This window comes from Kogia breviceps, chromosome 11 (genome assembly GCF_026419965.1).
Source record: "Kogia breviceps isolate mKogBre1 chromosome 11, mKogBre1 haplotype 1, whole genome shotgun sequence".
NCBI lineage: Eukaryota > Metazoa > Chordata > Mammalia > Artiodactyla > Physeteridae > Kogia > Kogia breviceps.
The window spans coordinates 92,723,714-92,750,593 of record NC_081320.1 but is presented as its reverse complement, the minus strand read 5'-3'; the positions used below and the strand labels follow the sequence as shown (position 1 = coordinate 92,750,593).

Here is a 26,880-nt window from a genome sequence, read left to right as displayed (position 1 = left end):
GGATCAGAAAAAAACATCAGTGGACCGACTGACAAATCTGAATGATGGGTAGAAAAGATGAGGTACTTGCATCAGTGTTAGCTGCAGTCATCTGAGATGGTAATATTTGGTGAACCTGCATGAAGAGTATGTAAAATTCTTAGTATGGTTGACATAGTTTTTGGGGTATTAAATATAAAATTTTCAAAATGAAAAATTAAAAAAATTAGAGAAGTTATGTCCAACTACCTCATATCCGCACCACTCTCTGATATTCAAACACTTGTACTTTTCCTGCTTCTCTCCCCCTATTTTTCTTCAACTCTTCCCTCTAATGCAGCAGAGGAATGAAGAGACAATAGCAATGGGAACACACTGCTACTAAGCAAAGGGCACTCGGATATAACTGTCCCACTAGATAAACAAAGCCAGCTGGGACCTGAGCAGACCCCGGGAGAAGGGTGCCCCGTGATGGAGTCAAAGCCATCCCCATCCAGTGACATTTACTAAACTCAAGTTTATTTCCCAGGAGGGAAATAAACGCTGTGAACTAAGACCCACGTGAGGCTATGAGGACAATCTGCCTGCGTGAAGGGGATAAACAGGGCCTCCCTAGCTCACCCCCACTCCCCCAGAAAGTGCTGTTGCGATTTAAAACACACTACTGACAGCCCTGAACTTCGTGTCTTTCTCCACAAAACCGGCTTCTTCTGTACTTCCTAGCTAGTTAAGGAGCGCCACTTCCTCCCTGGTAACTTTAGCAGAAATCAGAAAGGCACTGGACTCGCGTCTCATCCCCTGCACCCAAGCAGACACCGAGTCCAGTGGTATAAACTCCTTCAGCTCTCCTTTCTATCCTCTTCCATCTTCGAAGCTGATACAAAGTTCAGGGCCAAGGTCAGGCAACTTGACCACAGCCTTTGTCCCCTAACTGGTGCCCCTCCAGTCCCGTGTTCAGGCAGAAGTCAGAGGGCATCTCCTAAAGCCCGGATCTGATCACGCTGCTTCTTGGGCACCAATTTTCCTGGAGGCCTTAGTGTCACTGAGGTAAAAGCTGATCAGGACACTGGGGCTTCTCCACCGTCTGACCTGCTTCTCTCCAGTTTCATCTCTCAGTGGCTCTTGCTTCCACACCGTACACCCAGCTGGGCTGAACTCAGGTCAAGAATGCCCTCCTGAGAGCAGTCTTCCTCACCACCTCCAGGCAGAACAGCTACCCGCCCTCCTGAGCCCACGCACCACGCAGACTTCTACCACAGCACCAGAAGCACTTAAGAGTATTTACTTCTTTGTTCACAAATCTACATTCTCCATCGGACCGGGGTCCCCACACCAACAGCGCCCATCTACCTGGACCGGAGTCAGAGCTTTGCATGTCTGATTCCATTTAACCCTCACACATATTATTCCCATTTTACACATGAGGAAACTGAGGTTGTAAGAGGGTCAGTTAACTGTTCAAGTCTCCAGAGCTAGTCAGTGGTGAAGCTGGGATTTGGATGCAGGTCTACCTGGTGAAGAGCCCAAACGCTTTACTACCACTTGCTTTGTCTCTTTTTCTAACCCCAGAGAGTAGCACAGTGAACGGTGCATAATCTATGCTTGAAGAGTCTTCGATGAATATGTCACACAGTGTACACTTCAAACAGCAGTTACTAGGCACATTTTTCAGAATGTTTTAACTGAACAGCAATTAACACATATAATGCTGTGTATTGAGAGAGTGAAAAATGCTAAAAGATGAAGCAATGTTTTCTGTTCTCTGAATCGAACTCCTGATTTCTCACGCTTAATCACGTCCGATCCACATGAAGTGACAGGGGGAAGAGAAAAGGACAGCAGAGCATGCTACCGAAATGTCACTGCTGAATGTACTCCCCTGGCAAATAGGAAGAGGAGTACTACGGGGCCAAAAAGAACACAGGCTTCCAGATGACACGGAACTGGATTTGAACTCCAGTTCTATAGCTCACAAGCTGGGTAGGCCATGTAACCTCATCTTCTAGGTCATGTGACCTCATCTAAAACACAGCGAATGGTAATTACTTTGCAAGGCTGTTTTAAAGATGAAGTGCAGTGATGTGCACGTAGGACAGTCACATTCCACAGTCTCCTTATCTTCCCCCAGTGATGCCAGTGACAAGAGGGTGAAGTCTTTAAAGGAAGAACACATTACTCATAAGGAAGGACCTTCTCAAGGTCTCCAAACATTTGCAGAACCCAGTAATATGGATGCTCGCTTAACTTTAATCATTTTAGGAAAAAAGGCACATCGATCTCTTGCTCCCATTTGGACAAACGTGCTTGTGATTTGTCTGCCTCCACGTGAGAAGCAACTAGCTGGTCAGAAATCACCATCGGCAAGATACGGCAAGTTAATACAAAGTAGTATCAATCTAAAAGCACCAGGCCCCTCTCTAAGGAAACAGTTGCATTATTCCAAGCAAATCATTTTATTTGCATGTAAGGGGGAAGCAGCATGGTCAAATCATCACTCATGGCAAGAACGTGGGGCTGAATGTCCGGAGTCTCGGCCTTGCCACTTTAAAGGTGACCTTGGACATGTTTTTTAAGATTTAATATTCATTTATTCAACAAATATTTACTGAGTGTCTGTAAGACCTTTGTTCTCATGGAATTTATATTCTAATGGAAGAAGAAAGACATCACCTAACAAATAGACAGACAGATAGAGGGGAAGAAGTTAGCAGACAGGGGTAAGTGATTAGAAGAGAAAAATGCTCATAAAATAGGTTGTGATGGGTGGATGTAGTCATTTTGGAAACGGTGACATTTATGCTAAAATCGGAGGACGTAACGTCTTCCTTTTTGGACACCCACATCCCTCTCTATAAAATGTGACTGCTGAACAAGGATGCTTTTGAACGTGTCTTCTAGTTCTAGGAATTTGTGATTTCATGGCTATTAGAGAAGTGTTCATGTGAACACATATTTTTAACATCATATATCCTGTATTTAAGAAAATCATTTATGGCAATGAGTCTTAGCTTTGAAGACATTTAAGGTAACAGTAATTCTTCTGTAAGGAACTAAATACGGCTTTGCACACTTAACTTTTCCTACTGATCTTTGTCGGAGCTCTGTCTGACAAGGAAGTGAGTATTCTGTTGATGTTTTGGCAAATGAAGCCAAGCTGGCCTCTGACGAGAAGGGCTAATGTATCCTTCCATGTACACGTGAATTTGTAATGAGGTTAGAAGTTGTCTTAAACTAATTCTTTCTGTTGATCACTTACAAACATAAATTCAGACAGACTGAAATTTTACAAAGTGAAATGAAACTCTAAGCCACATGTTCTTTTTTACATAAAAAAAAAAAACTGAGGTGGTGGGGTATGAAATTTTTTAAGGAAACAGTATTTTGACCCATATTTTTCATGTGCCAGTTAACTAGTAAATTACAAAACCTGAAAAACCCATATAAATTGTACCAAGGGAATTAACACATTACATTCATTCCCCTCCCCCCTCTACCTTCCTCCCTCCCCTCCCTCCGTCTCCCTGCTGCCCGCCAAGCTGGGGCACACTTCTGGGATGGAAACGAAGGCTTTTCAAGCTGTTGAAAAATGAGGGCCCCTGAATGTTTAATTCTGTTAACTAATCATTAGAAAACTAGAAATCGCTGTCACTTGGAGAACCAGTGGGGTATCAGGCTCCACAGACTCTGTGTTTAATTTTGCAGGAGCTGGCTGGTTTCCCAGCAATACATTGATTTGTGGGGTCACTACTTCGGGCGCCTTGAGGATAATTAAATATTAAGTCCCTATTTGCTGTATGCAAAGTCTGCCTAAGAGGATTGCCAGCCTCAGTGAAGGTAACAGTCCCACATTTTCTGGTAATTGAACATTGCAATGTCATTACCTATTCTTATCTTTACACTGTAAGACTCTGTCTCTATCCTTCATATTACCTTTGAGGATGGAGGAGGAGATAGGGAGAAATTAAGAAAATGAGAGCCTGTGCAATGAACACTTTGGGGTCTTCTAGGTGTTTGGGAGATGGAGATGAAGACAAAGTTTCACGTGTGTCGAAGAAATGACAGAGGTGAGCAAACCATCCTCTGTCTCCTCTGGTTCAAGGCTCCATCTTACATACCAAGCAGCCAAGGCTCACAGTTTAAGAATCTCCTCCAAGGCCATGAACAACAGTGGAGGGAGGATGGAGACACATGCATAGGATTTGTCTACCAGAGCCCCAGTCTTTCTCCTGGTCTAGTGAGAGGTAACACAGTTTTTAAAAACAGTAATGGAGACTATCTCAAATTCAAACTATGGGCATCGTTCTACAGCATTCCAGAAGCTGTTGCTACTTCCATTCTGATGCTACAAATTCTTTGCATTCATTTTCTAAATAGCAAACAGCTATTTATAAGGCAGCGTTCCCCAACCAAATTCACTTGCCCTCCAAAATAGATTTGAATAAGCAATTCCAGGCTGACACAGAATACTTAACTTTTAAAGGAGGAGGAGGAGGAGACACTCCGTGATTTAATTTATTTTGAAGAAGTCTACAAACGAATAACATAATTAAGCCACTATGGTAGGTTTTTTTTTTTTAAATTGAAGCATAGTTGACTTGCAATGTTGTATTAGATTGAAGTGTATGACATAATGATTTGCTATTTTTATAGATTATACTCCATATACAGTTATTATAAAATATCGGCTATATTCCCTGTGCTGAACATTACATCCTTGTAACTTATTTGTTTTATACCTAATAGCTTGTACCTCTTAATCCCCTTCACTTATCTTGCCCTCTCCCTACTGCTCTCCCCTCTGGCAGCCATTAGTTTGTTCTCTGTACCTATGAGTCTGTTTATGTTTTGTAATATCCATTTGTTTTATTTTTTAGATTCCACACAAAAGTGTCAACGTACACTGCTTGTCATCCTCTGACTCACTGGGTCAGCCAAGAAGTTCGTTCAGGTTTTTTGTTACATCTTATGGAAAAAGGCCAAAATTCAACCTTTTTGGCCAACCTAATATTTCACTAAGTGTAATATACCCTCCAGAGCCATCTCTGATGCTATAAAAGGCAAGATTTCACTCTTTTGTATGGCCTAGTAATATGCCACTGGAGATATATATCTGTATATCTATATATCTCACATTTTCTTTATCCACTCAACTGCTGACAGACACTTAGGTTACTTCCATATCTTGGTTATTGTAAGTAGTGCTGTTATGGACACTGACATGCATGTATCTTTTCGAATTAGTATTTTCATTCTTTTTGAACATATACCCAGGAGTGGAACTGAGGGATCATATGGTAGTTGTGTTTTTAATTTTGGGGGGAACCCCCATACTGCTTTCTCTAGTGGCTGCCCCAATTTACACACCCACCAACAGTGTGCCAGGGTTCTCTCTTCTCCACACTCTTACCAGCCACATGTAAAAAAAAAATGACATTAGAACATTTTCTCACAGCTTGTACAAAAATAAACTCAAAACGGATTAAAGACCTAAATGTATGGTAGTTTCCCTGTTTCTACTATCAAATACTTTAAGAAACTCAGATCATTCGCTTCCAAGGACCAGGAAATTGTTCTTATACAGAGGGAAAGTAAGAGGAGGTAGAAAATTGAAAAAGCAAAGGAGACATGAGATGACTTTTACTGAAGTCAAGAGACATCCTGGAGAGATGTTTTCTGAGGGCCTGAAAAGTTCACACCACCAGAGGAAACAGTGGTGAAACACGGAGCAACATAAGACTTTGCAAATGAGAGAAAACAAGTCCGTTTAGAAAAGGGCATGGAAAAGGATTCTTAACAAAGCGAAGCTCCCTTAAATACTGTCTTTGGAAAAAGTTCAGCTAAGATGAAATTAAAATCTCAGAAATAGCCAGAAGTCACTGAAGTCATCTAAAAGCTGCAACTTGTTCTCTGAATAACTGGAACATCAAGGAAAACTTAAAAGAAGAAATAGTGGTTATACTTATGTTATTTCTGAAGCGTTTAGACCTAAATATCAAAGTGTATGTTCTAATGTTTCAACACAACAGGTAAGATGGATATTTTCCTCACTTCCCAGTTTCCACGTTGCTTCGTAACATTTCTGGTGCACAGATGTGACATGAAGTGAGGCTCCAACCACAGAAGCCGGCCTCACTGCCCTGCAGGGACAGAGGCATCAAGGAAGATGCAACTGAAAAAGGCTGAGAACTTGAAAAATGGAGGTTCTGTCAGAAAAGTACATAAAAGTCAGAGCGTTCATTTGTTTCAGGATGAGTCAGAACTTAAGGTTCCACACGGCAAAAATAACGTGACCTAGTTTGGAGCTTACCTCCAAGATACTTTGGGAATCTTTGGGTCTGTTGAAAACAAGCACACCTCGAGCGTTCACTATGCCAGGGGCCTGGAGTATATGTCACAGACCATTGCATTAGTGTTCACAGACTGCTCTTGAAAAAGCCTGTTAGTGGTCTCTTGATGCAATTCAAAGCAAAATGCTGAGACTAAATAATGTGATATGGTCATGATGCTTCAGAGAGTATTATTCAGATATTAGTGACTTTTAATACAATCCATTTCAGCAATTTGGCAAGATTACAGAATCTTTGATAAGTCCATCTTGTTTGAATCTCAAATTCCCTAACTCTGAAGAATAGATAACAGTATTTACCTGTTTCTCTCACAGAGGGAAATAAGAATATATGAGGTAATTCTAAAGATGCTCTGAGAGGAGTCTCGAGATATCCTTAATATTTGGTTCTTTTTTAAAAAGAAGTTCATTGGGGGCTTCCCTGGTGGCGCAGTGGTTGAGAGTCTGCCTGCCGATGCAGGGGACACGGGTTCATGCCCCGGGCCGGGAAGATCCCACGTGCCGCGGAGCGGCTGGGCCCGTGAGCCGTGGCCGCTGAGCCTGCGTGTCCGGAGCCTGTGCTCCGCAACGGGAGAGGCCACAACGGTGAGAGGCCCACGTACCACAAAAGAAAAAAAAAAAAAAAAAGTTCAGTGTTCTTTAAATGAAGTAATAAGGAAACAAACAAATTATAAAGCAAAGCTTTAAAATTAGAAGGTAAATTGAGTTGGAATCAGACTTCCTGGAAACTCTTTTGCAGACTAGATTAACCTAGGAAGTCTTATTTTCTAACTTTTATTGGCCTGTAGTCTACTCTGCAAGCTAAAGCACTTGATTAAGTGCTGACTCTTAGATCCTATGCTTTCAGGACACATCAGTTTAGAATCTAAGCCAAAATTCAACAGCCACCGTATTTCTTTGATTTAGGAATTGGCATTTCCACTTACTCAGTCAACAAGCATTTAAGCTCTGAATGTGTGCACAGCACACTGAGAGGGATTTGAAAAATGACAGGCATATCCTCCAGGGTTTCTCAGTTTTCAGGTAGTGGGGAGACAAAACTTTTAGTGGTAGTAGTAACGGCAGTAATAATAATAATAATAGATCAAATGTGTGGACCTCAAGGTTCAGTTAATGAAGTGTGAAACGGTCAGGGAAGGGTCCAGAGAGGTGATGGACTGAGTGAGCCCTGAAGGATGTTATGGAGGAACCAAGATCTCGTGTGTCTGCTGCATTTTGTCTGTCTGCATGCAGAAGAGAAGGGAGGGCATTTTAGTGCCTGGGCAGAGCATAAAAGAAATGAAATAGCTATACTGCATGCTGAATTTCCACTTGGATCTGCACTTCTCCAGGGAAAGGGTGAGCTGCCATAATTAAGTGATACTATGAAAAATCCTGACTGTACCCTATGAAGAGAAAAATTAGATACACAAGTTAGGTGACTGAGGCATCATCTACTATGCACATTCAAACATACGGAAAAATAAAAACAAAATCTGTTGCACATATTTAACTACTACATAGTTGGACGGATGAACACACTTGGAGGTTTGCATTAGCAAGCTAATTATTCACCTAAAGGCGGTTTAAAGTAATCAAGAAATGAGCAGTCAGATACTCCCTTACCTGTCTCTGGGGCCAAGCGGCCTTGAGGATGGCCTCCGTTCTAAAGAACACAAGGAGCTTGCCATCCTCCTCGGTCAGGTGAAATGACTGTCCCAGAATCTGCAGCACTTGAATGCGGGGCCTCACGGGCCAGGCGTCGTCAGCACAGAAAGGCCGCAGCCACTCCAGCAGGTCCTCAGAGGACACCAGCTCTTCTCTGCAAAATCAAGGGTTAGATTAAAAAGAAAAAAAAAAGACTTAGTAGTTTCTAATTCCAGTAATCAAATGTGGTGACTGATCGAAACAACTGTTTGTTGGGTGACTTAATTTTTTTTCCTACTGCGAGGAAAAATGTAGGTTTTAAATGGCTCAAAGCAAACCACATTAGGTGTTTAAAAACTATGTAAAATGCATGTGATTTTTAAACAGTAACATATTCAAATGAGTTACAGAAAGCAGATAAAAATAATCAACATGTTCTTAGCTACTCCATTTCTTTTCTTTTCTTTCTTTTTTTTTTTTTTTTCCGGTACGCGGGCCTCTCACTGTTGTGCCCTCTCCCGTTGCGGAGCACAGGCTCCGGACGCGCAGGCTCAGCGGCCATGGCTCACGGGCCCAGCCGCTCCGCGGCACGTGGGATCTTCCCGGACCGGGGCACGAACCTGCGTCCCCTGCATCGGCAGGCGGGCTCTCAACCCCGGTTCCACCAGGGAAGCCCAAAGACTCTCTTTTTTATTGAATTGAATTGACAACTAGCTCAGTGGGCAAAATTAAAGATTTTCAAATCAAACAGTTTTCATTAGAACACTGCTTTAGAGTGATAACTGTTTCTATTGGTAACAGTTCACATAGGAAGGTGCTAGAGTCTTGGATAACCAGGTAGGCATCTGGAAAAACTCTTTGATTGAAATATTATTATTTTAGTCTTGGCAAACAAAATAACTTGTAATACAATTTTCATGAATGGCTTATCTCATCAACTAGTTAATAACTTTGAATTCAACGAAAAAGAAAAAAAGTATGGTTTATTTCTACTAATACTAATAGTGCCAGGCATCATTCAGTAATTTTATATAAACTATTACTAGTTAACAATAGCTATACAAAGTAAATATATTTACTTTGTAAATATTTTATTGAAAAATTTTTCAGTTTTATTGAGATATAATTGGCATATAACACTGTCTTAGTTTAAGGTGTACAATGTCATGATTTATGTATATACTGCAAAATAATTACCACAGTAAGTTCAGTTAACATCCATCACCTGATATAGTTACAAACTTTTTTTTCTTGAGGTGAGAACTTTTAAGATCTCTCTTAGTAACTTCCAACTATATAATATATTGTTAACTATAGTCATCATGCTGTACATGTAAATTCCATTTTATAGATGAGGAAACAGGCTTCATGGAAGTGATAGTGTATGCCCACAACAACTACACTAGTGCAGTATGACCCCAAAGTCCATGTTCTCTCTACTATTTTTCTGTGATAGAATTTAAATAAGGGGTTAGAGTATCAAATTTGATACTACTTCAAAAATAAAATGTGAATGTGTGATTATTAAAGAACTGGGAGGTCTAAAAGGATTTGTCGAAGGGGACATTTGTATAACTTTCTATCCAGTACTAGAATCTTTTCACTTATAATCCCAAATGGACCATCTTAGGAAAACAACTTATTTGATGATGATGTCGATGAATTACTACTATCGATGACTGTTAAGAGGTCACTCATACAGAAGCCTCACTTCCACAAGGCCCTAGAGATCCAGGCTAAAGCACTGAATTATATAGATTCTTTTATAACCAGATCCTTAGGCTTTCCCCAATAAATCACCTACATCAAGTTCCAAATTCCAGGAACTAACAAGACCACATAAAATTTTTTTTAAAACTTCTGAGAACAGGGGCTTCCCTGGTGGCGCAGCGGTTGAGAGTCCGCCTGCCGATGCAGGGGACGTGGGTTCGTGCCCCGGTCCGGGAGGATCCCACGTGCCGCGGAGCGGCTGGGCCCGTGAGCCGTGGCCGCTGAGCCTGCGCATCCGGAGCCTGTGCTCCACAACGGGAGAGGCCACGACAGTGAGAGGCCCGCGTACTGCAAAAAAAAAAAAGAAATAATAAAGCACATACTACATTATCTGGCACATAACGAAGAACTTCAATTAGTGGTAGCAATGATTATTGAGGACGTTGGTCTTACATGGTGTGGAATGGGAATGATGGAGGGTTTCTGAGCAGTGAAATATCATAGTCATGTTAGCGCTTAGAGAGGTGTGCAGGCCGGGGCATGCTCAGGCCCTTTTGGTGAGGCCTACCCTGGTCAAATTAAGTGTAATTCAAGAGAAAAGAAGATTAAAGTACATTTTGGGCTTTGAGTCCAAGCCAATTTCACATAATAAGAAGCTGATATTTTTGACCCTGTCACCCAAGTGCCAAGAGGGGAGCAGGTAGGATGAGCTAGAATGAGAAGAAGCTGGACTCATGAAGAACAGACGGAAGTTACAAAACTAATGCAAGACCTGCATACAGTGAACAAGAATGAAAACTGTCAATAACTCTGAAAGCTTACTATGTGCCGTGAATTACATCACTTCATCGTCACAATCTTTTTCATGTATTGTTATCATCTCCAGTTTGTAGATAGGGAAGCAACCAAAGAGACGTTTAATAACTTGTCCACAGTCGTACAGTAAGTCGTGGAGCCAATATTTGAACTTGGACTGTTACTGCCTTGTCAATCACTATGCAATGCTACTGAACCAAATGGGGGCAAATTCCAGAACACTGTGGCAGGAGATTAAAATTATTCAGGTACTGATGTGATACAGAGAGATTATTATCACAGCGGTTTCCAAGTCATTAGATTTAGATTCCTTTTACCTAACAACTTGCTGTGCAGTTGATACCATTGGACATTTTGGAAAAAACTGCTCAAAGTTTTGGTTGATAGTTCAAATACATAATAAAATTATGAAAACTCATTCCTAAAATAGAAACATTGTGCTCTAGAAGCACTATGTTATAGATGAGAGCTTGGCTTATACTGTGAACATTTGTGCTCAATAAGACTGCACAGAAATGAAAGGCAGCTCTGTAGGAAAAGCTGTCCAGGAAATCGACTGACAGTATCTCCTAAAGTTTTTAGCTGCAAAATAGTTTACATTTTAATTTGAATTTGAATTTTTAAAATTTGTAGTCTTTCTTATCATTCGGCAAATACACACACACACACACATATACAGAGGCAGAGAAAGAAAAACAGAATGTTAGAATTGTGATAGAATGTCAACAATTGGTGAATCAAGGGGAAGAGAATATAGTCATTATTTTTCAATCTTTGCAACTTTTCTGTGGGTTTGAAATTTTTCAAGATAAGCAGGTGGGTAAAAAGTAACCAATTGCAACTTTCTTTTTAAAATAAATTTATTTATTTATTTTTGGCTGCGTTGGGTCTTCGTTGCTGCGTGTGGGCTTTCTCTACTTGTGGCGAGCGGGGGCTACTCTTAGCTGCAGTGCGCAGGCTTCTCATTGCGGTGGCTTCTGTTGTCACAGAGCACGGGCTCTAGGCTCACGGGCTTCAGTAGCTGTGGCACACAGGCTCAGTAGTTGTGGCACACGGGCTTAGTTGCTCCGTGGCATGTGGGATCTTCTCAGACCAGGGCTTGAGCCTGTGTCTCCTGAATTGGCAGGTGGATTTTTAACCACTGTGCCACCAGGGAAGCCCCCAATTATGACTTTTACAATGTGAAAAAAAAAAAGACAGAATGGGAAGGAAAATGATTCTATTTTTATAGCATTTTATGGAGGCAAGGAGAGGGTTTAATGAGCTTAGGAATAAAAAGAGAACATGATTTCAAAACGTTTTTACCTTATTATAAAAGAGATATACAAATGATTTTTAAAAGATATAAAATAGGTAATAGAGAAAAATATCTCAGTTTCATTGCAAATACACAGACATTTGCTTCTACCTCTTTCCCTATAATGAGGATTTCTGTGGTGGGGGGAGGTTATTGTACTACACAGGGTAATTCAGTACACTATTTTTTTTTAAAAAAATTAACTACTAAAGGAAACACACACACATTCACAGAATCAGTTCTGGCCCAAAAGATAAGGAGTCTTCTGAAATATACGAGTAGTTCTATTAACAGAAAAGAACAACAACGGCAACAATGACAACAAAACTAGGTTCACTGAATGATTAATTTGAGAATATGATGTTCTACTAGGTAAGTAGGTAGTATAAGAGGATATTCACAAAACTACAAAGGAACGGAAAAGAAATGCCAACTAAACAAAGGCAATTATTGAATCAAAGAAAAAAGACAGATTCTGAGAATATTAATAAGCTGATCCTTTGTATAAGAGTTTGCAGATTCTGCATGGCATAAACGTATGAAGATAACCCAACCGTGAACTTAAATGATTATGGTCTATTAAAAGAGACAGTAAATATGAAAAGCACTTTATATATCATGATGCACTACACAAAATAAAATTATTGTTCTTATTTGAGAATGGGAGAAGGAAAGACTGCATTCAAACAAGACAAACATAGACCTTTGTGATTTCTTGTAAATATAAATGTCATAGAATTGGAATGCCTGAAGGGAACAGATGGTCACTTCGTCCAATCTTCTAGATTGAAGTTATAAACCAGCAGCCAGCGTTCTGTATTGGCTTACACAGTATATACCAATGTTTCAAAATTTAACACAATGAAGATTTGCCAGCTCTTCTTTTTTTCTCCTGCTTTATTGAGATATAATTGACATACAGCACTGTATAAGTTTAAGGTGTAGAGCATAATGATTTGACTTCCATATATTGTGAAGATTACCATAGTAAGTTTAGTGAAAATCCATCATCTCATATAGATACAAAAAGGAAAAAGAAAAAAAATGGTTTTATTCTTGTGATGAGATCTCTTAGGATCCACTCTCTTAACAACATAGCTCCCCTTTAAATGCTGGAAGATAAGGACTCACTGGCAGCTGCTTCCCTTAGATAAGGCCTCCTGAGCTCTCAAGTACCCCTCAGCCTCCACACTTCCTACCTTCCTACCTTAAGGGCTTCCTACTTAAGCTCCGTCCACCTTGCTCATTTCCATTACCTGCCTGGCCTCAGTAGGAAATGAGTTTGCAAACTGATCTGTAACATGCTAGGCTAGATAGACAGAGAAGGACAGGCAGGTGGGTGGGCCCAGGGTGGAAAACAAGTAAATGTGAGAAAACAGTGAGAGACATAAGTGCTCATATTCTAGGTAAGTCCCTGAACTCAGTTAAGGAACCGATCCACGCACGGCGCACATTTTCCTCACTACGCATGGAACTGGGTGGAGCAGACATTTCCCAGGACAATGTCTTCTATTCATCAGCTCCCGTGAAACAACTGGGGCACCTGACAAAGAGTAAAAGGGAACTGAAAACAAATGAATGCGTAACGTGTTAATGGCATTGCAGTAGTATAAAAGCTGTGATTTTTTTCAAATAATTATCATAATCAAGTTATATTAAAGGACAAATTCCTACAAAGGCAATAATTTTGGTGTGTAGAAATCCAATCTCAAATCTTAACTTTTGGTAAATAACTAACTAACAACGTCTTTGTGGCTGCTCTCAAATGTATGCCAATCAGAAGATCTTCTTGAGGTTCATTCATCAACAGAAACATGGACACATCTCACTGTAATGCGTTAGAAACGGCAGCTGTGAGGTAATAAATACGGCCTTAGGTGGACCCAAGGAACACTGCAGTGGTAGAGCGGATCCACCCTCCTTGTCAGTGACCATGGCTCTTCAGCAGGGTTCATATCACAGAACAGAGGGCTCGTGCACTAGGGGTGCTTGGAGATCATCTGATGATTCACTTTGCCTCATGGAGCGGGAAGAGTAAGAAGAAACTGGATTCAAGTTGCTCTAGTTTTCTTTTTTTGGGGGGGGGCGGGGTCTCTTGTGTGCTTTAAAAATAATGTGAAGTCCCTAGGTAACTCCAAAGAGCTCAGTGAAGCCTGAATGATCTGACACTGTTCAATACACACGAAGCTTTAAGACAGCTGAAGCTGCTACTGTGATTAAGCAGCAATTTAAACAAACAAACAAAGACTCCTAAAATACTCAATAGTTTTGAAGGAAATCTTTCTCCCTCTTTGAATGGTGCACAGAGGAATTCCTCATTAATTATCTGTTTTCTGAGTGGATTTATTGCTATACATCCTTTTGAGAATCACGAATATACTGGTTCACACTTGTGGGTCATTTCTGTTAGGAAATTTTTAAAAGGTATATGAAGGCAGGGAGTAGAAAAGGAAATAAGGCCAAGGCAGAGAGAAGGAGCTGGAAGAGGCAAGGAAATGGAGGAAAGTAATGCCTTAAGACCTCGCAAAGCTCAGTCCATGGGCTAAGGGGCAATTAGTAGCTGGCTGGAAACACAGAATCTCAGGCGCTACCTACACCTACCCAAGTAAAATTTGTATTTTAATAAGATCCCTGGGCGATTCCTAAGCAGAATGACGTTTGAGAAGCACTGCCTTAACAGTCCATCGCAGGCTCTTTAATGTCAGAAAAAGATGAGATATGGTAAGAGAAATTCACAACATGTCTTCATCTGGGCGACCCCAGACAATCTACAAAACCCGTCTGCGCTTCATTTCCTCAGCTGTAAAATGGAGCTGACAATAATAGTAATATGATAGGGTGGTTCTGAGCACTGAGTGAGGTGTTAAATAAGCATAAGTAATGGATGTGCAGTAGATTTTTGTTTTGAAACCGCATCAAGGTATTTTCTTGGTTCCTGGTTTAACGGGTATATTATTTTAGAACATTATAATTTTAGCTGTTGAATTTCTTGAAACTTTTTTTTTCCCTAGGCAGACTAATAAACTAATCCTTAACACAAACCAGAAATTTAAAATATACTCTCAAAATATGATGTTGCAGATATACATGAATACAGCACACCTCACCTTATTACACTTCACTTTATTGCACTTTAGACACTGTCTTTTTATTAACAAATTGGTGGCCACCCTGCATTGAGCAAGTCTACTGATGCCATTTTTCGAAAAGCATTTGCTCAATTCATGTCTCTGTATCACATTGTGGTAATTCTCACAATATTTGAAACTTTTTCATTATTATTATATTTGTTATGGTGATCTGTGATCAGTGATCTTGGATGTTCCTATTGTAATTGTTTTGGCATTTTTTAGCAATAAAGTATTTTTTAATTAAGGTCTGCAGAACCTTTTTTAGACATTATGCTTTTGTACAATTAATAGACAACAGTACAGTATAAACATTAACTTTTATATACACTGAAAAACCAAAAAAATTTGTGTGACTTGCTTTATTGTGATATTCACTTTATTGTGGTGGTCTGGAACCAAACTCTCAATATCCCTGAGGTACATCTGTAATGGGAGAAAACATATACGCTCATAAAATAAATTTAATAGGCACAAGCCTCTGAATTATCGTACTCTCATCTTTAATTGTAGATGTTATAAAAGGTTTTTGTCAGAAACAGACTCACAGACATAGAGGACAGACTAGTGGTTCCCACGTGGGAGTGGGGTAGGGGAGGGATGGATGGAGAGTTTGGGATTAGCAGACGCAAACTAGTATATATAGGATGGATAAACAACAAGGTCCTACTGTATAGCACAGGGAGCTATATTCAATATCCTGTAATAAACCATAATGGAAAAGAATAGGAAAAAGAATATACATATATATGTAACTAAATCACTTTGCTGTACACCAGAAACACAACGTTGTAAGTTCATTATACTTCAATAAGATAAATTTCTTTTTTTTTAAAAAAAAGGTTTTTGACAGAACAGAGCACAGCCGGAACTCCTGGCTCGGGGTCTCTCCCCTCCACTGCCACGGAGCTGCCCTGGAGTCCCAGGGGGAGGGTGGCCTCACTGAGGCTGCCAGCTCTGGAGGGGCCCCACCGGCCAAAGCTGCGACTGTCTTGGGGTCCACGGGCCAGTTCCCTGAAACCTGGACCTCGAAGGCCACCTTTATTCACACTAAGGAAGGATTTTTCCGTTTGGAAGTCAACACGTCAGGGTACAGGCGCCGCCCCGAGGGCACTCTCGGAAGGCCTACCAGCTCCCGGGCCCACCAGGAAAGAGCAGCTTCAGCAGCGCCGGAGGAGGGCGGGGAGAGAACCATGTGAATGAGCTCCGGAGTCTGTGAGCAGCACAGTTTTCCGAAGAAGCAGGATGCTGATCTAGACATGGAAAAAGACCAGTCCAGCAGCTGTATTAGAAGACATGTGGTATATATGAAGTCTGTGATCCATGGGGGAAATTTTGCCAGGTGGCTGACAGGGTCTTGGTGCTCCGGCCGGGTGTCAGGCCTCAGCCTCTGAGGTGGGAGAGCCAAATTCAGGACACTGGACCACCAGAGACCACCCGGCCCCACGTAATATCAATCGGCGAGAGCTCTCCCAGAGATCCGTCTCAATGCTAAAACCCAGCTCCACCCAACGGCCAGCAAACTCCAGTGCTGGACACCCCATCCCAAACAACTAGCAAGACAGGAACACAACCCCACCCATTAGCAGAGAGGCTGCCTAAAATCATACAAAGTTCACCCCAAAACACACCACCAGACGCAGCCCTGCCCACCAGAAAGACAAGATCCAGCCTCATCCACCAGAACACAGGCACCAGTCCCTTCCACCAGGAAGCCTACAAAAGCCACTGAACCAACCTCACCCACTGCGGGCACACACCAAAAACAACGGAAGCTATGAACCTGCAGCCTGCGGAAAGGAGACCCCAAACACAGTACGCTAAACAAAATAAAAAGACAGAGAAATATGCAGCAGATGAAGGAGCAAGGTAAAAACCCACCAAACCAAACAAATGAAGAGGAAATAGGCAGCCTACCTGAAAAAGAATTCAGAGTAATGATAGTAAAGATGAACCAAAAATCTTAGAAATAGAATGTAAAAAATAAAAGAAACGTTTAACAAGGACCTAGAAGAACTAAAGAGCAAACAAACAATGAGGAACAACATGATAAATGAAATTAAAAATCTCTAGAAGGAATCAATAGCAGAATAACTGAGGCACAAGAATGGATAAGTGACCTGGAAGATAAAATAGTGGAAATAACTACCCCAGAGCAGAATAAAGAAAAGAGAATGAAAAGAATTGAGGACAGTCTCAGAGACCTCTAGGACAACATTAAACGTAGCAACATTCGAATTATAGGGGTCCCAGAAGAAGAAGAGAAAAGAAAGGTTCTGAGAAAATATTTGAAGAGATTATAATTGAAAACTTCCCTAACATGGGAAAGGAAATAGTCAAGTCCAGGAAGAGCAGAGGAGTCCCACACAGGATAAATGTAAGGAGAAACACACCAAGACACATATTAATCAAACTATCAAAAATTAAATACAAAGAAAAGATATTAAAAGCAGCAAGGGAAAAGCAACAAATAATATACAAGGGAGTCCCCATAAGGTTAACAGCTGATCTTTCAGCAGAAATTCTGCAAGCCAGAAGGGAGTGACAGGACATATTTAAAGTGATGAAAGGGAATAACCTACAACCAAGATTACTCTACCCGGCAAGGCTCTCATTCAGATTCGACAGAGAAATCAAAAGCTTTACAGACAAGCAAAAGCTAAGAGACTTCACCACCACCAAACCAGGTCTACAACAAATGTTAAAGGAACTTCTCTAGGCAGGAAACACAAGAGAAGGCAAAGACCTATGAAAACAAGAGGGAGGAGATATGGGGATATATGTATATGTACAGCTGATTCATTTTGTTATAAAGCAGAAACTAACACACCATTGTAAAGCAATTATACTCCAATAAATATGTTAAAAAAAACCCCAAAACAATTAAGAAAATAGTAATAGGAGCATAGATATCAATAATTACCTTAAACAAAAGTGGATTAAATGCTCCAACCAAAAGACAGAGACTGGCTGAATGGATACAAAAACAATAGCCATGTATATATGCTGTCTGAAAGAGACCCACTTCAGACCTAGGGACACATACAGACTGAAAGTGAGGGGATGGAAAAAGATATTCCATACAAATGGAAATCAAAAGAAACCTGGAGTACCAATTCTCATATCAGACAAAATAGACTTTCAAATAAAGACTATTACAAGAGACAAAGAAGGACACTACATAATGATCAAAGGATCAATCCAAGAAGAAGATATAACAATTGTAAATATTTATGCACCCAACATAGGAGCACCTCAATACATAAGGCAAATGCTAACAGCCATAAAAGGGGAAATCGACAGTAGCACAATAATAGTAGGGGAATTTAACACCCCAATTTCACCAATGGGCAGATCAACCAAAATGAAAATACATAAGGAAACTCAAGCTTTAAATGAGACATTAAATAAGATGGACCTAATTGATATTTACAAGACATTCCATCCCGAAACAAGAGAATACACTTTCTTCTCAAGTGCTCATGGAACATTCTCCAGGATAGATCATATCTTGGGTCACAAATCAAGCCTTGGTAAATTTAAGAAGACAGAAATCATATCACGTATCTTTTCCGACCACAACACTATGAGACTAGATATCAATTACAGGAGAAAAACTGTAAAAACTACAAACACATGGAGGCTAAACAATACACTACTAAATAACCAAGAGATCACTGAACACATCAAAGAGGAAATCAAAACATACTTAGAAACAAACAACACTGAAAACACGACAACCCAAAATCTATGGGATGCAGCAAAAGCAGTTCCAAGAGGGAAGTTTACAGCAATGCAATCTTACCTCAAGAGACAAGAAGCATCTCAAATAAACAACCTAACCCTACACCTAGAGCAATTAGAGAAAGAAGAACAAAAAAACCAAAGTTAGCAGAAGGAAAGAAATCATAAAGATCAGATCAAAATAAATGAAAAAGAAATGAAGGAAACAATAGCAAAGATCAATAAAACTAAAAGCTGGTTCTTTGAGAAGATACACAAAATTGATAACGTATTAGCCAGACTCATCATGAAAAAAAGGGAGAAGAAGAAAATCAATAGAATTAGAAATGAAAAAGGAGAAGTAACAACTGACACTGCAGAAATACAAAGGATGATGAGAGATTACTACAAGCAACTCTATGCCAATAAAATGGACAACCAGGAAGAAATAGACAAATTCTAAAAAAAGCACAACTTTCTGACACTGAACCAGGAAGAAACAGAAAATATAAACAGACCAATCACAAGCACTGATATTGAGACTGTGATTAAAACTCTTCCAACAAACAAAAGCCCAGTACCAGATGGCTTCACAGGCGAATTCTATCAAACATTTAGAGAAGAGGTAACACCTATCCTTCTCAAACTCTTCCAAAATATAGCAGAGGGAGGAACACTCCAAAACTCATTCTACGAGGCCACAATCACCCTGATACCAAAACCAGACAAAGGTGTCACAAAGAAGGAAAACTATAGGCCAATATCACTGATGAATATAGATGAAAAAGTCCTCAACAAAATACCAGCAAACAGAATCCAACATAGCACATTAAAAGGATCATACACCATGATCAAGTGGAGTTTATCCCAGGAATGCCAGGATTCTTCAATACACACAAATCAATCAACGTGATAAGCCATATTAACAAATTGAAGGAGAAAAAACATATGATCATCTTAATAGATGCAGAAAAAGCTTTCAACAAAATTCAACATTGATTTATGATAAAAACTCTTTAGAAAGTAGGCATAGAGGGAACCTAACTCAACATAATAAAGGCCATGTACGACAAACCCACAGCCAACATTGTTTTCAATGGTGAAAAACTGAAACCATTTCCTCTAAGATCAGGAAAAAGACACGGTTACCCACTCTCACCACTATTATTCAACATAGTTTTGGAAGTTTAGCCACAGCAATCAGAGAAGAGAAAGAAATAAAGGGAACCCAAATCAAAAAAGAAGAAGTAAAACTGTCACTGTTTGCAGATGACATACTATACATAGAGAATCCTAAAGATGCTACCAGAAAACTACTAGAGCTAATCAATGAATTTGGTAAAGTAGCAGGATACAAAATTAATGCACAGAAATATCTTGCATTCCTATACACTAATGATGAAAAATCTGAAATGGAAATTTAGTAAACACTCCCACTTACCATTGCAACAAAAAGAATAAAATATCTAGTAATAAACCTACCTAGGGAGACAAAAGACCTGTATGCAGGAAACCATAAGACACTGATGAAAGAAATTAAAGATGATACAAACCGATGGAGAGATATACCATGTTCTTGGATTGGAAGAATCAACATTGTAAAAATGACTACACTACCCAAAGCAATCTACAGATTCAATGCAATCCCTATCAAAGTACCAACAGCTTTTTTCACAGAACTAGAACAAAAAACTTCACAATTTGTATGGAAACACAAAAGTCCCCAAATAGCCAAAGCAATCTTGAGAAAGAAAAACGGAGCTGGAGGAATCAGGCTCCCAGACTTCAGACTATACTACAAAGCTACAGTAATCAAGACAGTATGGTACTGGCAAAAAACCCTAGAAATATAGATCAATGGAACAGGACAGAAAGCCCAGAGATAAACCCACACACCTATGGTCACCTTATCTTTGATAAAGGAAGCAAGAATATACAATGGAGAAAAGACAGACTCTTCAATAAGTGGTGCTGGGAAAACTGGACAGCTACCTGTAAAAGTATGAAATTAGAACATTCCCTAACACCATACACAAAAATAAACTCAAAATGGATTAAAGACCTAAATATAAGGCCAGACACTATAAAACTCTTAGAGGAAAAATAGGCAGAACACTCTATGACATAAATGACAGCAAGATCCTTTTTGACCCACCTCCTAGAGAAATGGAAATAAAAACAAAAACAAATGGGACCCAATGAAACTTAAAAGCTTTTGCACAACAAAGGAAACCATAAACAAGATGAAAAGACAACTCAGATTGGGAGAAAATATTTGCAAATGAAGCAACTGACAAAGGATTAATCTCCAAACTATACAAGCAGCTCATGCAGCTCAATATCCAAAAAACAAACAACCCAATCCAGAAATGGGCAGAAGACCTAAATAGACATTTCTCTAAAGAGGACATACAGATGGCCAAGAGGCACATGAAAAGCTGCTCATCGTTACTAAATATTAGAGAAACGCAAATCAAAAGCACAATGAGGTATCACCTCATACCGGTTAGAATGGGCATCATCAGAAAATCTACAAACAACAAATGCTGGAGAGGGTGTGGAGAAAGGGAACCCTCCTGCACTGTTGGTGGGAATGTAAATTGATACAGCCACTATGGAGAACACTACGGAGGTTCCTTGAAAAACTAAAAATAGAACTACCATACGACCCAGCAATCCGACTACTGGGCATATACCCTGAAAAAACCATAATTCAAGAAGAGTCATGTACCACAATGTTCATTGCAGCAGTATTTACAATAACCAGGACATGGAAGCAACCTAAGTGTCCATCGACAGATGAATGGATAAAGAAGATGTGGCAAATATATACAAATGGAATATTACTCAGCCATAAAAAGAAACGAAATTGAGTTATTTGTAGTGAGGTGGAGGGACCTAGAGTCTGTCATACAGAGTGAAGTAAGTCAGAAAGAGAAAAACAAATACTGTATGCTAACGCATATATATGGAATCTAAAAAAAAAAAAAAAAAGGTTCTGATGAACCTAGGAGCAGGACAAGAATAAAGTTGCAGATGTAGAGAATGGACTTGAGTACACAGGGAGGGAGAAGGGTAAGCTGGGACGAAGTGAGAGAGTAGCACTGACATATACACACTACCAAATGAAGAACAGCTGGCTAGTGGGAAGCAGCCGCATAGCACAGGGAGATCAGCTCGGTGCTTTGTGACCACCTAGAGGGGTGGGATAGGGAGGGTGGGAGGGAGGGAGACGCAAGAGGGCGGGTATATGGGGATATATGTTTGTGTATAGCTGATTCACTTTGTTATACAGCAGAAAGTAACACAACATTGTAAAGCAATTATACTCCATAAAGATTTTTTTTTAAAGAAGGTTTTGACACTATTTCAAATCCCTAGAAGACTTAACCCTGATATATAGAAGCAAGAATGTGGCTAAACTTAAAAGAAAGTCTGCCCGGACAGGTGGCTGCTGGCTCCACTGGTACCTGCCCAGGTGCTGTGGTTTTACGTCGTTTACCCTTAGCACAGGTAGAAGAAGAGGGAAAGGGGGCTTCACAGGAGAGGCGGGAGCTGCAGTTAAAAGTTAGATGAGGGCTTCCCTGGTGGCGCAGTGGTTGAGAGTCCGCCTGACGATGCAGGGTACACGGGTTCGCGCCCCGGTCCGGGAAGGTCCCACATGCCGCGGAGCGGCTGGGCCTGTGAGCCATGGCCGCTGAGCCTGGGCATCCGGAGCCTGTGCTCCGCAACGGGGGAAGCCATAGCAGTGAGACACCCGCGTACCGCAAAAAAAAAAAAAAAAAAAAAAGGGTAGATGATATCTGTACCAATATAAAAAGTCAAAGGAGGACATGCTGATGAAGACATAAACTGTCTAAGAATTAAACACAAAACTGAACTCTTGGTGGTACCCATTAATACACACACCATAATTCTGACTTTTCAATCTTTCTGCCAGGAATATTATGGGATGGTGTATGCCTCACCTAACAGCATATGGATGTGTGTGTGTGTGTGTGTGTGTGTGTATGCACGCGCATGTGTGTTTGTGACAGCTGACAATGTGTATGAAGAGAGACGATTTGCCGTTTAAATGCCATAGTGGGCAATGGGTGTTCACATTACAGGGCTGGGACTGAGGGAGGGTTAGGGGCGTACAAGCCTGGCGTGGCTCCTAGAGGGTTAGTCGGTCATGTCGGACCAAGTAATGAGTGAGTGACCCAAGAGTGTTACTCTATCTTTATTTATTTGATTTTTTTTTTTTTTTTTTTTGTGGTATGCGGGCCTCTCACTGTTGTGGCCTCTCCCGTTGCGGAGCACAGGCTCCGGACGCGCAGGCTCAGCAGCCATGGCTCACGGGCTTAGTTGCTCTGCGGCATGTGGGATCTTCCCGGACCAGGGCACGAACCCGTGTCCCCTGCATCGGCAGGCGGATTCTCAACCACTGCGCCACCAGGGAAGCCCTATTTGATTTTTTAAATTGAAGTATAGTTGATTTACAATGTTGTGTCTGTTTCAGGTGTACAGCAAAGTGATTCAGTTATACATACATTCATATGTTCTTTTTGAGATTCTTTTCCATTATGATTCATCACAGGATATTGAATACAGTTCCCTGTGCTATAAAGTAGGACCTTGTCGCTTACCTATTTTACATATAATAGTTTGTATCTGCCAATCCTGGAGCATTACTTTAAAAGAGTTTAAATCCCCATGTCACTCTGAAGACCCCACTGCCCGGGAACTACCTAGAAAAGACAGAGCGACTCCCCTCTGTGACTCTGGTGGACACGCTCTCAGGGAGGAGACCCGAAGCCACGGGTGTCAGGTTTAACTGTCCACATTCACAGAACACTTGCCAGGAATAAAAGTTATGACTTGGTCTGTCTTCCTCTTTTTCTTTTTTAAGCTAAAAAAATAAAACGTTCACTTAAGTTTTTTGCTGTTGTTAAGGAGCCTTTGTTGTTCTGTGTCTCTGGGATGAAAAGTAAGATCTTGTTCTGATTCTCCGCTCCCTGACGTCTTCCTCTTTGGAAATCGAAGGTTAAAAAAAGTCTGTATTCAAGTGACCCAAGTTGGATTCTTCTGTATATCTGGCTGGAAATTCACTAAGAAAAACACTGCCTTCTAATTTTTTGAGACATTCCCAGTGGGACGAGACTGAGAGACCCCACTGGAAGGGGCTTAAAGCAGTGCCTGTGAAGATCCCTCTCATCACGTGAGGCCCAGATCCAGGTGTGGGTACCTGACAGCCACTGTGCGACAGCTCACAGGGGAGCGGTGAGCTGAGAACTGATTGATGGACTGTGACCGGAACAGCAGCCGCTCAATGGACCCTCTAGAGAGTGGCTGAGGGTTTCCCACACAGCATCTCTGCGCACCCTGCTATCTGCTGCACCTGCCCCGCTGAAGCTGTGTCCCCAGCCTGGACTACACCTCCTCCTTCTCGCAGACTCAGATGTCGCAGACCAGCTCCAATGCCGCCCCGTGTGGATCCTGCCCTAACTTCCCCGGGCAGAATAAGCCACTCCCTCCACCTTGCTTTCTGCAGAGCGCTGACCCCTCTATTGCATGGTAACTGGGAGCCCGGGCAAGCTCGTCTCCCCTGTAAGACTCGGAGCTCCTCCTACCCAGAACTAACTGTTCGTGACCGAGCACGGAACATGACACACACTAAACGTGCAGAACAGTGACATTTCTTTTTAGAATAAGAAGCCCACGTTAGCCGCAGCTGTGGCTTCCTTACCATTTAAAGACCCACAAGCAAAGGAGTTTAGGAAAAAAAGGTGCAAAGTAAAAGGCACAGTAGGTCGAGGGCCCTGCTGGCCATGCTTGCCAGACCCAGCCATACGGCTTATCCTATGTTCTTTCACTCAAACCGTGGGCCCAAAGCGATGCGTGGAGACATCCTATAAAGGCATCTGAGCCCTAAATTATGACGCAGGGACAGACCGGACTCCTGGCTCTATTTCCTAGGCCTCTGACTCTGGGCAAGTCAACTCCTCTCTCCCAGACTTTCTCTCCTCATCTGACAATGGCAACCACATATGCAGGCGTCAAAAATCATAACCACTCAATCTATCTATCTACCAATGGAAAGAGTTCCAATAGCAAGTAACTAAAACAGAAGAGAGAAGTGTTCATACATTTTGATTGAGATCATGTAAAAATGTATCTGTACCTAAACAGTAACTGGAAGGCAATATGCAAATAAAAACATCACTGAACGAACTCTGAGGGGGCTTCTCAAATACGCTTCATTATTATTGTATCAGAGAAAATTGGGGTGAGGCCTTCCAGGTTTGCCATGGATATGAGACATAGGAAAGATCTTCGTCAACTCTGGGAAATATATAACTGTCATCTTGCTGTTGCTGTTACTCCTACTACTACTACCAGTGCACCTGAATGAAAGATTCTTTCTTAAAATGGTTTGGAGACACACACATTCCTAGACTTAGAAAGCCTCTACACTCTCAGTCCTCAGACAAGACAGATTTAACATATATAAAGTTTTTTAAAAATAACATATACACTCTAGGAGTTTCCATACTTAATCAGTACAGTTAACCTCCTGGAGATGTAAACCCCTGCTCTCCTAAGAGGCAGAGCAGTTTCCTCTCCCTGGCCTCCCTCAGAAGGAGGTGGGAAGAGACCACACTCTCTGAGGCCAGCAAGGCCCAGGAGAGAAGGAGAGGGTCCTGTTGGAGCTGATGGGCTCAGAGTACAGCTGGGAAAATGCATCTCCAGAAAGTCCTCAGCTCTCCCTTCAGAACCGCCTAGAAAAGATGCTTAGTCACGGAAGCTTCATAAACGTGGATATTGAAAGTAATGCTAGGGCTCCGCGGAACGCCCTTCAGTGAGACCCACAAACTGCTCCAGTCTTACCCTTTGTCGACACTGGCGTGGACGGCCGCTACAACCCCTTCCAGGACGTGGAGAGGGTCCGCCGGCCCCCCGAGGTCAGCACTGCCTCCGCTGCGCAGGGAGAGACATAGGGAGGAACGGAATCAGAACAGGATGGCTCAGGCCTCAGAAACAAGCGGGGCATTTACACTCGGAAGAATCCAGCTGCACCTCGGCACAGCATATACCGCCAGCTCACAGCCGTGGTGTGTGCAACCCACAAGGGTACCAAGTCCTATACTGTGCACTAAGGATGTGGAGATGAAGCCTCTGCCCTTAAGGAGCTCACAGTCTAATACAGGCTTGTTTTCCTACCAAGAGAGTAGAGGAAAAGGGAAAAAAAAAAAAAAAAAAGGAAAAAGAGAGAGTAGGAAAATCTACTTGCATTCTGTCATCCAATAATTCAAAGATATACTCAATGGGCATTAAAAATATGAGCTATTTCAAGCATTAAGTATATAATGATCTAAATTCTCTAGTTGGTCTTTTTTTTCAGAACACTAATATTTACATGGTACTTACTAGGTAGCAGGCACTGCTAAGTGCTTCACATACATCCTTACATGTAATAATCCCAACAGCCCATGACACAGGCCCTATTATGCCCATTCTACAAATGCATATGTATGGAACTCTACTGAATTCTGAAAATGTAACAAAGAGAAGTTTTAGATGAGTTTTTGAATAGTTTAAGTTAAGTTATATGATTTAAACCAACTGCTGGATTCAGTATGCTCATCCCTTTGTCATTTTATGCCACTAAATTTCACTAACTTTCTAAAAGGTAAATGTTATGGACATAGTCAATAGCAATTTGTTTTCCTTTGAAAAAGAGGTAGGTGAACTGAAGTTTCCCTTCCTCCCACTACTGAAAGATTTAATTCACTTTTATTGAATGTCTTCTGTGCACTAAGTCTAACATTTACTAGATCAGAACAAAATCTTCAGTAGTAGAACTGGGCACAGGGAAAAAGAAAGGAGTATAATTTATGTCAGAATTTTATAAATGTAAAACTATATCATACTTTTAATTATATGAAAATGTACAATTTTTGAAAAATAAACTAAATTATATTCAAAGCAGTAATTTTTCAAGTGTTTGTTTTTGTGAGCTTCATCTAAGCCTTGATTTAGGAAATAATAAAAGATAACTGAATCAAAAAGGTACAAAACATGGCAAACAATTATCTGTCATCATTTGAAAGAGAAAAGTGGCTCTTATAATCACAACCACCATCAAATCATAATAAGCTCGTAATAGAATAAAGCTTTATTCATTTCATATTTGCGATTTCTAAAAAGTGTTACACTATTTTGCTTCTCTCCCTGTATATAAAATTCCCAGATACCTCAGAGCATTAAGGTGA

General features: G+C 40.9%; 1 protein-coding gene across 8 annotated transcripts in view; it reads right to left on the bottom strand.

Annotated features, from left to right (window-relative positions):
- Positions 1-26,880, bottom strand: part of NBAS (NBAS subunit of NRZ tethering complex) — a 333,351-nt gene that overhangs the window by 33,103 nt on the left and 273,368 nt on the right. For 7 of the 8 annotated variants that reach the window (XM_067008085.1, XM_067008087.1, XM_059078230.2 and 4 more), the window contains 2 exons: positions 25,496-25,585; positions 7,931-8,126 (listed from right to left, as the gene is read on the bottom strand). In XM_067008085.1, the coding sequence (XP_066864186.1) occupies positions 7,931-8,126; positions 25,496-25,585 (286 nt within the window). Of the gene's footprint in view, positions 1-7,930; positions 8,127-16,205; positions 16,293-25,495; positions 25,586-26,880 lie in introns of those variants that run through there. The other variant, XM_067008091.1, reaches the window with a different exon arrangement.